Source organism: Heloderma suspectum, chromosome 3, assembly GCF_057233095.1.
Source record: "Heloderma suspectum isolate Gila_16-S chromosome 3, 16-S_ref, whole genome shotgun sequence".
NCBI lineage: Eukaryota > Metazoa > Chordata > Lepidosauria > Squamata > Helodermatidae > Heloderma > Heloderma suspectum.
In genome coordinates, this window is record NC_139460.1 from 184,768,923 (window position 1) to 184,785,619 (window position 16,697).

At 44.4% G+C, this 16,697-nt stretch overlaps 1 protein-coding gene across 1 annotated transcript in view; it reads left to right on the forward strand.

The window, feature by feature from the left end:
• PSD (pleckstrin and Sec7 domain containing) overlaps positions 1-16,697 on the forward strand; it is a 214,467-nt gene that overhangs the window by 78,677 nt on the left and 119,093 nt on the right. The window contains exons 6-8 of the mRNA XM_084845159.1: positions 116-196; positions 11,657-11,769; positions 13,526-13,584. Coding sequence (XP_084701285.1) covers positions 116-196; positions 11,657-11,769; positions 13,526-13,584 — 253 coding nt within the window. The remainder of the gene's footprint in view (positions 1-115; positions 197-11,656; positions 11,770-13,525; positions 13,585-16,697) is intronic.

A 16,697-nucleotide genomic window follows, 5' to 3' on the forward strand; every position in this document is an offset into this window, starting at 1 on the left:
CTTGTCTTCCTGTTTCCTTGCTGTTGTGTTCATGATGTCCCCTGTGTACTCCTCTCCCCACATGTCTCCCTCTCCTATGATATAGTTTTAAAACAATTTCTTGTCTCCTTTTCAGTAATGATTTTAGTAAGATGGTAGCAGGGGAGTACCTCAAGTTCTTTGAATTCACTGGAATGAGTCTGGATCAAGCACTTAGGTAAGTGTTCAGAGAATGAGGTGTGCAATCTCCAGAAATGCTGAAAGCATGAAAAACTGAGTTTAATAGAACTTCAGGGGGAAATTGGACTTTTTGCAGTAGTCAGTTGCTTTTCAGGATTAGCATTTATTTACATTTTATGAATATTACAACTCCTGCATCTTTTCACTAGTTCTTGACACAGTCATGGCAATTCACCAACACTTGATAAGCCTAGAGTTCTTGCTACCTATCTGAAATTGCAAAAATGGGGGAGGGGGTGTCTACACATTGCTGGTGGGATCCATTCAGCTTGTGGGGGCGGGGCAGCGTCAGAAGTTGTGAAGGCTTGTCTTTAGACATGTAGAGATTATTCTGTTTTGAAGTAATGAGGTCACTATAGTCATTCTTCTGTTGAGGGGGATGCAGACATTTATCTTTCATAACACGCTGTCTGGTATTTAAAGTATAATGTAGAGTTGTTTCTTAAAAGCAGTTTTTGCTCTTTTCACAATTGCAGTTTAGAACGCGCACACACACAGACACACACACACAGTGCTTTTAAGTTTTAAAAGAGAGATTTGGAGATCTGATCATGGATCTATTGTGTCTCATGAAGTTATGGACCATAGTCCTGAGCTGAGCATGTCTCCACTGTAGTTCTTTTAAAAAGCAGTGAACTGCTTTCTCCCACAAAGCAAAAAGATTTTAAAGACTTTTCCTTTGAATTATGTGCAACTATTCTTGTACTTGGATATGCAATCATGTTTTTTAAAACAGGATGTCAAAGAGGTGTTTTCCCCACAGCAAGCTCTCCCCTGGTAGCTAGAGTTGCCTAGTCTTCACTTGTCTGGCTATGGTGCCTCCCTGGAAAGATGGAATAGCTGCACAATGTCTTTTGACTGATAGCATTGGAGGTACCCTGAGAGGGTGCAGCTTCACATCTCACAGTACTACTCCCTTTGCCCACCCTTGCCTTCTGCCTGCTGTGGGACAGGTGTGCTATAGCAGGTGGGAAAGGAGGGTGAGCAAAGGACTGATGAACCTGCATCCTGTCTTGCCTGACACACTGACCTGGTTCACATGTAACAAGAAGCCACTGTGAGTGAAATTACCAGTGGGGTTTCTCATTGCAGTGGTGGCCACCATTTTGAATATTCAGGTCATGGCAGGGGCACACCATAGCTTCTTGTTCTATGCAAACCCAGTGAGGGTGGTTTGTTGGGGTGGTTGCCCTCAGAGGCACCCAGAATGTATGGGCTGTTTTAGGGTTGCCCTCACTGCGACCTGAATATTCAAAATGGTGGTTGCCACAGCAGTGAGAAGCCCTGCTGGGAAATTCACCCACAGTAGCTTCTTGTTACATGTGAACAGGGCACTGGTAGCTTAACTGGAGAGGGGAGGGTTATACCACATCTCTGTGGAGCCCACTCCACACCTTTCTCTCAATACATAAATGGGGCAAGTCTGCAGCATCAATTATTTAAGCTGCCACAGGATTCTTTGCCTGGATCACCATGAAGCATCAGTCTTGAACTTGTGGTCCACATTTGAAATTTTCTTTCTTAGCTTTGGAAGGTTTTCTCTGTTGCACTGGTTTATTTACACCTATTTGTTTATAGCATTTTACCGTACTCTGCAGCTGAAAAGGCTCCCAGAGCAGCTTATAGAATGTAAAACAAGATCCACCAAAATAGTCCCTGCCATCAGGCTTACAGTCTAAAAGACACAATATAAAAAGAAAAGAAAAAAAAGAGATGAGGAGGGAAGGGCAATACAAGCAAGCAGTCACACGTTCTTAATGTTACAAGGTTCTCATAAGAAACAGATGGGATGGAAACAATTCAGGGAGAGAAGGAGTAGCCATGCTTCCCTTCTCTCCCTTTGCTGCAGTCTGGCCACGTCAACAATGGGATGGTCATTGGGTTGGATCCAGACAGTGGTTTTATTATGAAATAACACTGGCTCATTGGCCCCTTTTTTGTGGGGGGTCCAGATTATATTGTCATCCATTTGTGGCCCTCCCATGTTTTCCCATTGCTGCTTCCACTTTTTATTATACCAGAAAAAAATCCATTAAGGAAAAAAAAGACTGAATAGCTGCACAATGCCTTTTGATTGTTAGGGCATTTCTACACCAGCCTAAAATCCTGCATTTAAAACGGGACTTTCTGCTTCTGTTTTAAATGTAGGATCACCACGGACTCCTTTTACATGCTTCCTTTCCCTCCCCCGCCCTTCTCCCTTTATCTGAGTCTTCCATTATCTTTCAGTGATCTTGCTCCTCTTCTTACCGCTTTCACTCTTTTCATGGAGGAAACTGAAGCGGAACACAATGGGGTAATTTGATAGCTCATTATCTGCGATCTATTTAAAAACAGAACAAAGGGTCACGGCAGGGTCACGGTGTCATGTAAAGAGCCCGCAAACTTCCATGAAGTTGCAATCTCAATAGCAGGATAAAAGCTCCGTGTGAAGGAGCCCTTAGTGCTAGGGGCCCTCTGTCTGGAAGCATCGTAGCTTAATCCCTTTGAGATTACTGAGAATAGAGTTAGTCATGACTAAATTATCCCATTGATTTCAATGAATGTAAAGTGTGGCTATCCTAATCTAAATCCAAACCATTCTAAAGAAATAGAAATAGCTAAAGAAATAGCTAGAGTTTATTTATTATTTATTTAAAACATGTATAGCCCACACTTCCTCAAATAAAGCTCAATAAATGAAAACAATTTAAAAAAGTATCAAATACTAATAGCTGCAGTAAAATACCAAAACCAAAATAAAAGATAAAAACTACAGAGTTATTGAAAATAATTGCATCTGACAGCTTGTAGTAAGTTAAAATAATTCCAGTAAAGGCGTGACTACTCATTGAAAGTCTGTAGCTAACAGATTGTGGAATTCACTGCCTGCATAGACAGGGCAGCAACTTCTGAAACATGTTCAGCCAGTTATTCTTTAATCAAATTTTGAAATAATCATTCTGATTCTGGGCCTTCGGGGTGATGATCGAGAAACACTGCTGCACTAATAACCCATGGACTTGCCAGGTATGCTGACTCCCAACAGGACGGATGAGAGACATGGCTGAAGTGTTGCCTACACTTACAAACCCCACTGATATGTATCCCTTTCTTCTCATCCATGTGGGAACAAACGATACCGCCAAACGGAGCTATGAAGAATCACATCAGACTTTGAAGCTTTGGGAAGGAAACTCAAGAACTTTGGGGCCCAGATAGTTTTCTTATCCATCCTTCCAGTAGTTAGAAGAGGGATAGCAAAGGAAAGAAAAATACTCCAGGTGAATGACTGGCTACAAAGGTGGTGCCAACCCAAGAGATTTGGATTCTGAGACCACGGCCTACACTTCCTGGAAGATGGACTGTTGGCAAGGGACAGGTTGCACCTCACAAAGACTGGGAAGAAAGTGTTTGGCCACAGCATGAAGAACTTCATTAGTAGGGCTTTAAAATGAATCCTACGGAGGAGGGCCTCTTCATGGATCATTGCCTTGTTGTGGCGAAGGGGCTTGCGTAACTCAGTGAAGCCATAAGCTATGCCGTGCAGGGCCACCCAAGACGGACAGGTCATGGCAGAGAGTTCTGACAAAATGTGGTCCACTGGAGAAGGAAATGGCAACCCACTCCACTATTCTTGCCAAGAAAACCCCATGGAACGTATCACAAGGCTAAAAGATATGACGCCGGAAGATGAGCCCCTCAGATCGGAAGGTGTCCAATATACTACTGGGGAAGAGCAGAGGGTATTTCCAAGTAGCGCCAGAAAGAGTGAAGTGGCTGGGCCAAAGCAGAAAGGACACTCAGCTGTGGATGTGTCTGGTGGTGAAAAGAAAATCCGATGCTGTAAAGAACAATATTGTTTAGAAACCTGGAATGTAAGATCAATTAATCAAGGTAAGCTGGAGGTGGTCAAACATGAGATGGCAAGATTGAACATCGACATCTTGGGAATCAGCAAACTAAAATGGACAGGCATGGGCGAATTTAATTCAGGTGACCATCATCTCTACTACTGTGGTCAAGAATCCCTTAGAAGAAATGGAGTAGCACTCATAGTCAACAAAAGGGTGGGAAAAGCAGTACTGCGGTACAATCTCAAAAATGATAGAATGATCTCAGTACGAATCCAAGGCAAACCATTCAACATCACAGTAATTCAAGTCTCTGCCCCAACCACTGATGCCGAAGACACTGAGGTTGATCGGTTCTATGAAGACCTACAACACCTTCTAGAACTAACACCAAAAAAAGATGTCCTTTTCATCATAGGGGATTGGAATGCTAAAGTAGGAAGTTAAGAAATCACCGGGATAACAGGCAAGCATGGCCTTGGTGTACAAACTGAAGCAGGACAAAAGCTAATAAGAGTTTTGCCAAGAGAACATGCTGATCATAGCAAACTCTCTTTTCCAACAGCACAAGAGGCGACTCTACACATGGACATCACCAGATGGTCAATACTGAAATCAGATTGATTATGTCCTTTGCAGCCAAAGATGGAGAAACTCTATACAGTCAGTAAAAACAAGACTTGGAGCTGACTGTGGCTCAGATCATAAGCTTCTTGTTGCAAAATTTCGGCTTAAATTGAAGAACGTCGGGATAACCACTAAACCATTCAGGTATGACCTAAATCATATCCCTTATGAATATACAGTGGAGGTGAGGAATAGATTCAAGGGATTAGACCTGATAGAGTGCCTGAGGAACTATAGACGGAGGTCCGTAACATTGTTCAGGAGGCAGCAACGAAATCCATCCCAAAGAAAAAGAAATGCAAGAAAGCCAAGTGGCTGTCTGATGAGGCTTCACAAGTAGCTGAAGAAAGAAAGGAAGCGAAAAGCAAGGGAGAAAGGGGAAGATATATCCAACTGAATGCAGAGTTCCAGAGAATAGCAAGGAGAGACAAGAAGGCCTTCTTAAATGAACAATGCAAAGAAATCAAGGAAAACAACAGAATGGGAAAGACTAGAGATCTCTTCAAGAAAATTGGAGATCTCAAGGGAACGTTTTGTGCAAAGACGGGCATGATAAAGGACAAAGAAGGCATGGACCTAACAGAAGCAGATGAGATTAAGAAGAGGTGGAAAGAATACACAGAAAAACTATACAGGAAAGATCTGAATGTCCCTGATAGCTATGACAGTGTGGTCACTGAACTTGAGCCGGACATCCTAGACAGTGAAGTCAAGTGGGCCTTAGGAAGCATTAGTAACAACAAAGCTAGCGGAGATGACAGTATTCCAGCTGAGCTATTTAAAACCCTAAAAGATGATACTGTTAAAGTGCTGCGCTCAATATGCCAACAAATGTGGAACACTCAACAGTGGCCGCAAGATTGGAAAAGGTCAGTTTACATTCCAAAGAAGGGCAACGCCAAAGAGTGTTCAAACTACCGCACAATTGCGCTCATTTCACATGCCAGCAAGGTGATGCTCAAAATCCTACAAACTAGGCTTCAGCAGTATGCGAACCGAGAACTACCGGAAGTACAAGCTGGGTTTCGAAGAGGCAGAGGAACTAGAGATCAAATCGCCAATGTTCGCTGGATCATGGAGAAAGCAAGAGAATTCCAGAAAAACGTCTATTTCTGCTTCATTGACTACGCTAAAGCCTTTGATTGTGTGGATCACAACAAACTGTGGCAAATTCTTAAAGAGGTGGGAGTACCAGACCACCGTACCTGTCTCCTGAGAAACCTGTACGAGGGTCAAGAAGCAACAGTAAAAACCAGACATGGAACAATCGATTGGTTCCAAATTGGGAAAGGAGTACGACAAGGCTGCATATTGTCGCCCTGCTTATTTAACTTATATGCAGAGTACATAATGAGAAACTCCGGGTTGGATGAATCACAGGTCGGAATTAAGATTGCCGGGAGAAATATCAACAACCTCCGATATGCAGACGATACCACCCTAATGGCAGAAAGCGAAGAGGATCTAAAGAGCCTCTTGTTGAGGGTGAAAGAGGAGAGTGCAAAAGCTGGTTTGAAACTCAACATTAAAAAAACAAAGATCATTTTATTTTCTTGGGCTCCAAGATCACCGCAGACGGTGACTGTAGCCATGAAATTAAAAGACGCTTGCTCCTTGGGAGGAAAGCTATGGCAAGCCTAGACAGCATAGTAAGAAGCAGAGACATCACCTTGCCGACAAAGGTCCGTCTAATCAAAGCTATGGTTTCCCCAGTAGTAATGTATGGCTGTGAGAGCTGGACTATAAGGAAGGCTGAGCGCTGAAGAACTGATGCTTTCGAACTGTGGTGCTGGAGAAGACTCTTATGAGTCCCCTGGACTGCAAGGAGGTCAAATCAATCCATCCTAAAGGAAATCAACCCTGAGTGCTCATTGGAAGGACAGATACTGAAGCTGAAGCTGAAATATTTTGGCCACCTAATGCAAAGAGAAAACTCTCTGGAGAAGACCCTGATGCTGGGAAAGACTGAAGGCAAAAGGAGAAGGGGACGGCAGAGGATGAGATGGCTAGATAGCATCACTGATGCAATGAATATGAACTTGAGCACGCTCCGGGAGAGAGCGCATTACAGGAAGGCCTGGCGTGCTATGGTCCATGGGCTCACGAAGAGTCAGACACGACTGAACGACTGAACAACAACATGGGGGAGGGAGATGTAAAGTTTGGGGTAACAATGGATGAAGGCTTATGCACCACAACTGAGAGAAGAGCTCTAATAGCGCCCAATAATAGTCTTCCAAAATTAGGAGGAAAGCCATACTATAAAGCACATCATCTTTGATGTCTATATACTAATGCCCAGAGAATGGGAAACAAACAGAAGGGAGTTGAACTCTTAATACAGGAGGGAAATTACGACCTCATAGGTGTAACTGAAACTTGATGGGATGACTCCCATGACTGGAATACAGCAACTGAAGGAACAGAAAGGGAGGTGGAGTCACACTATATGTTAAAAATACATATCTCTGCACAGAAACACAGGAGGAGGATCTTGATAGCCCCATCGATAGCATGTGGGTTAAAATAAATGGAGCAAAGAATAAAAGGAACATGGTGGTCGGAGTCTACTATTGACCACCCAATCAAGGAGAAGACGAGGATGAAACTTTTGAAAAGCAAATAGCCAATGTTTCAAGGAAGCATGACGTAGTAGTAATGGGGGACTTCAATTTCCCCGATATCTGTTGAGACACAAATTCTGCAAAACATGGCCTCTCCAAGAAATTGCTGACTTGTGTTGGCGATAACTTCTTCCTACAGAAAGTGAAGGAAGGAACTAGAAGAACGGCTATCCTTGACTTGATCCTAACCAACAGAGATGACTTAGTGGATAAAGTAGCAGTTACCGGAACTCTGGGGGTAAGTGACCACGTTATACTTGAGTTCTTGGTTCTAAAGGAAGCAAGAGTGTAGTCAAATGTGTACCCTGGATTTTAGGGAAGCCAATTTTAATAAACGCAAAACAATGATAAGTAAGTCCCATGGCAAGCAACTCAAATGAGAAAAGAAGTCCAAGATGTGTGGGAGTTTTTAAAAAAAGAAATTCTAAAGGCACAATCACAAAAAATTCCAACAAGAAAAAAATGGTGGAAAACAAAGGAAGAAGCCAATGTGGCTTCACAAAAGCTTAGAGATGACCTGAAACCAAAAAGGCACAGGAAGGCCAAGGTACAAAGGAAGAGTACAGGCAGGTAGCACAGAATTGCAGGGATGGCGTCAGGAAGGCTGAAGCTGAGAACGAGCTGAGGTTAGTGACGGATGCTAAAAGCAACAAAAAGGCATTCTTCAGCTACGTGCATAGTAAAAGACAGAGGAAAGAAATGGTGGTGCAGCTATTCAGTGAGGATGGCAAAATGATAACAGATGACAAAGAAATGGCAGAAGTGTTCAATTTCGACTTTGGCACAGTCTTCTCCTGGAAGAGGATCTATGACCCCCCTGGTAAAGGTGAAGTACAGGCTGAAGGGGCAGGATTGTAGCTTGAGATTGATAGGCGTATGGTCAAGGAACACTTAATTACTTTGAATGAGTTCAGATCTCCAGGGCCAGATGACTTGCATCCTGGAGTAATAAAGGAACTGGCAGAAGAACTCTCAGAACCACTGTCTATTCTCTTTGAGAAATCATGCGAGGATGGGTGAAGTGCCAGATGACTGGAGGAGGGCTAATGTTGTCCCTATCTTCAGAAAGGGCAAAAAGGAGGAACCTGGGAACTACAGACCAGTCAGTCTGACATCGATCCCAGGGAAAATTCTGGAGCAGATGATAAAGCAATCCATCTGTAAGCACTTTGAAAACAATGCAGTGATTACTCGAGCATGGATTTGTCAAGAACAAATCCTGCCAGACTAATCTGATCTCATTTTTTGATCAGGTCACCTCCCTTGTGAACTGTGGATAGGGATGTACAAATCCCTTACCTTGTTCTATAGTGGGGCTTCCACTGTGGAGGGGAGGTGCTCCGTCCCTCCCCCCGGAATCCTCCCTGGGCGGCTCCGCTCACAGCCTAATGCAGGCATGCAAATGGTGGCCACTACGACGGCCACCATTTGCGGTCGCAGCGGCCTGGCAGCAGCCAGAAGACAAACCGGAGCTGCCACTGCCGCATTTGCTGCTGCTGCCACATCCACCGCTGCCGCCGCATCCACCACCAGGTAGGTCCATCCTGGGGGGACATTTCAGGGAGAGGTTGTTCCGCCACGGACTCTGGTGGGCCGGATTCCAAAGAATCCGTGGCAGATTTCTCCAACATCCCTAACTGTGGGAATGCTGTGGACATTTTAAATCTTGACTTCAGTAAAGCGTTCAACAAAGTGCCCCATGATATCCTTATTAGCAAACTAGCCAAAAGTGGTCTAGATGAAACAACTATCTGGTGGGTCCACAGTTGGCTACAGAATTGGACTCCAAGAGTGCTTATGAATGGGATCTTCTCAAACTGGGGAGTGGTAATGAGGGGGGTACCACAGGGCTCAGTCCTGGGCCCGGTGCTCTTCAACATTTTATTAGTGACTTGGAGGAGGAGGTGCAGGGAATGCTGATCAAATTTACAGATGACATAAAATTGGGTGGGATGTCCCTGGAAGACAGAAACAGAACTGAAAGTGATCTTGATAGGCTGGAGCGCTGGGCAGAAAACAACAGAATGAAATTTAAGAGGGATAAATGCCAAGTTCTGCACCTAGGAAAAAGAAACCAACTGCACAGTAACAAGATGGGGGATACTTGGCTCAACAATACTGCAAGCGAGAAGGGCCTTGGAATTGTTGTAGATCACAAGCTGAATATGAGCCAACAGTGTTATGTGGCTGCAAAAAAAGGCAAATGCTATTTGGGGCTGCATTAATACAAGTATAGCTTCCAAATCTCGTGAAGTACTAGTTCCCCTGTACTCAGCACTGCTTAGGTCTCATCTGGAGTACTGTGTCCAGTTCTGGGCACCACACTTTAAGAAGGATGCACACAAGCTGGAGAGGGTTCAGAGGAGGGCAATGATTAGGGGACTGGAAACAAAGCCCTATGAAGAGAGACTGAAAGAACTGGGCATGTTTAGCCTTGAGAAGAGAAGACTGACTGGAGATATGATACTACTCTTCAAGTACTTGAAAGGTTGTCACAAAGAGGAAGGCCAGGATCTCTTCTCGATCATCCCAGAGTGCAGGACACAGAATAATGGGCTCAGGTTACAGGAAGCCAGATTCCAGCTGGACATCAGGAAAAATGTCCTGTTAGAGCAATATGGCAATGGAACCAATTACCTAGAGGTTGGGGGGGTCTCCCATACTGGAGTCATTCAAGATGAAGCTGGACAGCCATCTGTCAAGGATGCTCTGACTTGGATTCCTGCATTGAGCAGGGGGTTGGACTCGATCGTCTTAAAAGCCCGTTCCAACCCTACTATTCTATGATTCTGTGATTCCAATTAATTAATTAATTAAAATTATATACTGCCCAATTGGCGGTGTACAGTAATTTAAAAACTCCAAAACAATAAAATAACAACCAAAACAATAAATGCAACAATAACAATATCAAAATATAATTATTAAAAACATTAAAAATAAGAGTCAGCAGTAAAATTGATAATAAAGACAGCAAATCAAATATCAAATGTCTACCAGAAGAGGAAAGTCCTAGCCTGGCCTCTAAATGTATACAGTTGAAGATACCAGGCAGATCTCTCTGGGAAGGGCATTCCACAGACATGGAGACACTACAGAGAAGGCTGTTTCCCTGATAGCCTCTTGTCGCATCATTGGGGGCAATGGCACCCAGAGAAAAGACTCCAAATATTATTGTAACAGTTGGGCAGGAACATATGGGAGAAAATGCACATTCAGATATACTGGTCCTAAGCTATTTAAGGGTCAACATCAACACTTTGAATTGGGCAGCCAGTGACACTGACTGGCAGCCAGTGTAGCTGATGCAGCACTGGAGTAATGTGTTCGATACTACCAGTCCCAGTAAGCAGCCTCGCTATTCTGTTCTGCCCTAATTGAAGTTTCCAAACTGTCTTCAGACATAGCTCCACATGTCATGCATCACAATAATCCAAATGGGAAGTTACCAGGGCATGTAGCCAGGCTATCTCTGTCCAGGTAGTGTCATAGTTGATATATCAGCCCAAGCTGATAAAAGGTACCTTGTGCCATTGAGGCTACCTGGACCTCAAGTTACAGAGCTAGATGTAGGAGCATTCGTAGTTTACAAACTAGCTTCTTCTGGGGAAGTGCAACCCCATTTAGAGCAAGTTGAACTGGACGGATGAACCACCTACTAACAGAACCTCTGTCTTGTCTGGATTGAATCTCAGTTTATTGGCCCTCATCCAGCCCATTACCGAGTCCAAGCGCTGATTCAACATAGTCACTGCTTCATCTGCATTTGATGAAAAGGAGAGGTAGCATTGAGTGTCGTCCATATATTGATGATACCTCATTCCATCCCCTCCGACAACCTCTCCCAGCGGTTTCATGTAGACGTGAAAATGCAAAATAGAGCCCTGAAGGATGCCACAACGGAGTCTCCATAAGGCAGAACTATAGTCTCCCAGCACCACCTTCTGGAACTGGCCATCCAAGTAGGAGTGGAACTGCTATAATACAGTGCCTCCAACTCTCAATTGAGACACTGACATTCTGCCCCAATTCCGGTGCACCTTGAAATGTTTCTCTTTTGCAGTGCTTGCTAGTGGCCTGTGCTCAGTTGTGTGAGGAATGGGATGCTGGGACTTGCAGCTCCTGGCCAGGAGATCTTGCCACTGTTTTAACTAATCACAGCCACCGCTTGGCTGATGCTGCAGTGTTGCTGGGGCTTCACATCCCTAGTGGCTGACAGGGCTGTTGCCTGTGCAAGTGCAGAGGTGCTGTGTTGTCCTGCCTAAGGAAGAAAGAAAGCACTCTGCTGAATAGCAGGACATGATGGTACTGTGAGTATTGTACTGAGGAGTAATTGTGTCTTTTTATTTCCAGGTCCTTTCTGAAAGAGCTGGCCCTCATGGGCGAGACTCAAGAGCGGGAGCGAGTCCTAGCTCATTTTTCACAGCGTTATTATGAGTGCAATCCTAAAGCCATCTCTTCTGAGGGTGAGAGTTCATGAAAGTAGGAGATGAGTGGGTGAGGTGTTTGGGCTTGTTCAGAAACCAAACAGCTGGATCTGTTCTCAGCATGCAGACTTGTTCCATACCAGTCAGTCAAGCAGAGTTGGATCTGAGGTCCTCCATTACATCCATTGGGGCACTGCAATGTTCCAGGCCCTGTGCACATACACTATGATTACTGGATTTGGACTAAGTGCTGCCTGGAGTGGATTTACCCTGTGCCACTTGCTGCCTCACAAAGAGAATTGAAGGCTAAGAAGCTGAATTCCTAGTGAGATGGATGATGTAGGTTGGACTGGTCTGCTTTTTGCCTAATACAGTGCCATGTGTGGAGGTGACCTCTACATCCAACTGCCGTTGCTAGGAGTGGTGGAATAGGCTGGAACCAACTACTTCTCTTTCCATACCTTTTGCTTGCTTGCACACCCTGCTCTCTGCATATGGAGACTAGAATTAACTTCCTGAAGCCTGCTAAATAAAGTTAGAATTAATGGTAGTAAACAACGTATTGCTACATGCTCCTCCTCACTTCCCTGAATGGGAGTCATTCTAAGGTCAATACTACTGGGTTTAGTTTCTTTTGGAGGAGAGCACTGAAGGCATGGTATCTGTAATATTTGCACAGTTTACAATATGCAAGCAGAGCATAAGTAAATGCAAGGAGGTACTACTGCAAAGTAGCAGATCTGCTACCAGATCACTAAAGATGCTTCAGTTCTAGTCAAATCATAGCTCGCTCACACCAGGGCTGTTCACACATCACCAACCCACACTCAATGATTGAGTGTGGGTTGCTGAGCCATGGGTTGTTTGTAGAACCATGAGCTTGTTGAACCATGGGTGTTGCCTGAACCCAGGATATTTTCCACAGGGTGGCTTGTTAACCCTGCAGCGTGACTTGTTAACCATCCTGAACAATCCAACAACAAACCATGGGTTCTCAAGGTGGCTTGTTCAAGAAGCCACACTGCATGGTTAACAAGCCACTCTGGGGAAAATGTCTTGGGTTCAGACAACGCACTAACCCATGGTTCAACAAACCCACAATTCAAAACAAACCACACTCAACCACTGAGTGTGGGTTAGAATGTTGGGCGAACCCAGTCACTGTCTGCATCTTTACCTGTCTCTTAAAAAACAAACAAAAAACAACCATACTGGCTGTGTGCACTCTCTCCCTCTTTCTCTCTCCCTCACACACACACGCTTCTCTCAAATGGCAGGATGGACACCTTAATCCGATGGGAATTTCATTCCAGACCTCATACTTCAGGGGACCATCTCCCAGCCATTAGTTCCCACTGAAGAAACATCAACCTATCTGCCTAACAAAAGGTGACTTGTATCAGCATAAGGAAATGCTGCTACATATGCTCACATTGTCAGTGTTAATAAACAGCCACCACAATATCTAATGTCCCCAATTGGTTCCCAAACTCCCTGGGTAATGTCTACATAGAGGACTCTTGGGATAACTGCTTGAATCAACTGTGGTTTACAAAAACTCATATAACTTTCATTCTAGATAACCATTCCTGTGGCTATGAATATAGTTCACAGGGTTTTTCTAAGGATTTTACCTGTCCTACTTTACTATATGTGCACACGAGACGGTCGGTCTTTAGAGCTAATTAGGTGAGGCTTTTAGCTTAGGTGTGGTCCAGATCATGGAAAAATGAAGGGTGGCTAGTCTGGGAGCTCATCTCTCTCTCTTTCTCTTTCTCTGGTGCTTGAGCTACAGATGGAGCCCACACTTTGACCTGCGCATTGATGCTCTTAAACACAGACCTTCATGGACATGTAAGTGTCTCTGTGCTCTGATTCTCTAGCTGTTATCTTGAAGGCCTATTATTGACATATGTCAACGCAGCTGTGCAGGGAAGTTTCATTTTCCTGGACTGGGAAAGCTTTGTACTAAGCTAAATAAGCTATAGGCCAGGTTCAGATGATCAGCAGGGAAAAGAAGCCACTGTGGCTGCTTTTCCCCATCCCACACATGTTGCTTGCACACCTGCCATTCCCTAATTGCCCTTGCTGCAGTGCGGATTGCCATGTTGTCTGAATCCGGCGAGGTGCACGGTGGGGGTGGCTTCCAACTACCCTGTAACCCCTACAACAAGCCATGGGTTGCAGGGTGGTTTGGAAGCCACTCCTGCCGCACACCACACTGGGTTCAGACAACACAGGAACCCATGCTGTGGCAAGGGTAACTATGGAAATAATGGGTGCACGAGTGGCACGTGCAAGACAGGGGAAACAAGCCACAGTGGCATCTTTTCCCCCACTCGTCATCCAAACCCAGCCATTGTATAGTCTCCCAGCCAAATTGTCCAATTGTCTGGAAGGTCCCTGTGTCCAAATATGTGCCCTATTCTGCTTCCTGTAAGCCTATTTTAAAACTCCCTGCTGCCCAGAAAGCAGTGGCAATTTTCCCATGGCAAATCAAAGGAATAGTGGCCAGCCATGGGGGATTTAAAAATGCCAGTAACTAGCCTAGCTGGGAAGCAGAATGATTGTTCGATGAAATACATCCTGATTCTGCATTTGGAAAGAGGAAGGTAGGTTAGTGTTTGTGCACTAACAAACATCTATGCAACAGTACTGGAAGCAGGGTGGTGGGCGGGGGGGTAGATTCAGCTATGTGCAGTGTTCCAGAATATGGTGCAATGTTGCATTTTCTCCCTACCACTCCATGTCCTTGTGACAGATAATCTAAAAGTACAAAGGGAAGAGAACAGAGAACAAAGTGAAGTTGGGATGCTACGTAGAAAGATGTAAGTGATTGAAAAGGAAAGGTCATAAGAGATGAAAGAAACTAAGACGAAAAGGTTAGCTGAGGTGGCAAGAATATTACAAAAATAAAGATTTGCTGTATCCCTGAATTCTTCTAATTGCCAAGAGAAATTAAAGTGTCCAAGGAGCTCAAATTTGCTTTAAAACATGATGCATGCTCCCCTTGTGCCTTGTCTTAAAGAGAAAGTGCTACTTTTTTCTGCCATGCCTCTTAATTTTGGTGGCATATTTGGTGGCACAGCTGAGGAAGGGGTGAAAGTGGGGGCTGCAAAAAAAGCCCATGGGCTGCATGTTGCCCACCCCTGGATTAGACTCCGGTCTATCCAGATAAGGGGTAGGCAATGTCATTTTCTTTGCAGACCCACGGGTGCACTTGTCATTTTGGAGGATTTCCTTTTTTCTTGCCCCTCTCCTTCCTCCTCCTCCTCCTCCCCCTCCTCCCTCTGCCCCAGATTTCCTTTCCCTTCCCCCAGCTTCTCCTGTCCTTTCTGCCAAGCACCACTTCTTCTACCCACCAGCTCGCCTCCTCCACCACTTCTCCCATCCAACCACTGCTTCTCCCCCGACACCACTTCTCCCCACACCACTTCTCCCACTGCCCACTTGCCACCTTCGCTGCTTATCCCAGTGCCTGCTTGCCACCCATGCCACTTCTCCAGCCCATTCACTGACATATAGATGTATATTTTTCTACTGCAGATGAGCTCCGCTTCCCCCTGCCTTTGCTCTTGTAGTCTGTTTATTATATTTTTGAATCAAAGTTCTCTGGGTGATGTACAATTAAAACCATAAAATACAAAGTAACAATAATACATATAGAGCCTCTGGATCCAACAAAGTTTTGTATTTCCTTCAGCACCAATGCTTTGAGTGGGCTATCTTCTTTTCGTTTCCCCCCCAAGTTTATGAGCTTAATTTTAGTGCTTAATTTCTGAAAGTTTTTAACAGTCTAAAAACTGCTTCAAGGAGGGATAGGAACTTCATGATTAACACAAAGGTCAGCCAATCAGCACTGTGCAAATGCAGCTTCTGCTGGTTTCCTTTGAGGTTAATCTGGGTGATTCAAAAGGAGAATATGGTATATTCGCCAAACATGCAATGAGTATGCTTCTGTAGTATAGTGAGCTTCTCTAAATGAGTAATTTATTGCATGCTTGTGATTGATCACTCATGGAGGTTTGCGGGTCCTTTACACATTGTCAACCCTCAAGATGTCTCCCATGCTTTCCCCCCTTAATCCCGCTTTCAAAAAGATTGGAGATAAACTGTAATGAAAGGTGATGGCATGATACCAGCAGTGTGTAATGCCGGTGTAGAGCTATAATTCAGCCACTAGATGGCCCTGTTTCATTGAACATAAAGAACATTGCTGAGAAGGGAAGTTTTCAATTCCAGATCACATGTTCGCCGTCTAAAGGAGCTCATCGTAAACCCGGAAAGGCTCTGGAAAAAGAAAGCCCTGGTAAAGATGCAGGATTTTTGCTCAAAGTAGAGAAACCCAGCATGTTGTCTGCAACAATGGCCAAACGTTGTTTTGGAAACAATGGAAAGCTCAAAAGCAGGGCATGATCATGAAAGGCAGGGGCATTGCTAGGTACTTGACATATCCAGGGCACAGGCCCATGCCATAAATGTACAGGTGTGTGCATATACACATGTCTATGTACATATTGGGGGTGAGCAACCTTGGGAGGCCCAGGGGCTATTTTCGATCCTCAGGACCCCCCCGGACCCCCCCCGGTGCAATAATAATAATAATAATAATAATAATGATGATGATGATGATGATGAAATGGTGTTCAGAATGGCTATGGAGCACCAAACGGATCAAAATTAGCTTGTTTTCTAGCTAGTTTTGACCCTTTGCATCACTAAAGGGTCAAGAAAGCTTCAAAATGGCCTCTTCAGATGTCATTGTGTTTTTGTTTTTTTAATCTTTGTTACAATTTGGGGGGGCAGCAGGGGTCACATGCAGCCCACGGGTCACTTATTGCCTACCCCTGGTATATCCATATGTGTATGAATGTGTGTGTCATAGAATAGTAGGGTTGGAAGGGGCCTATAAGATTATCAAGTCCAATTGATTCCCTGCTCAGTGCAGGAATCCAAGTCAAAGCATC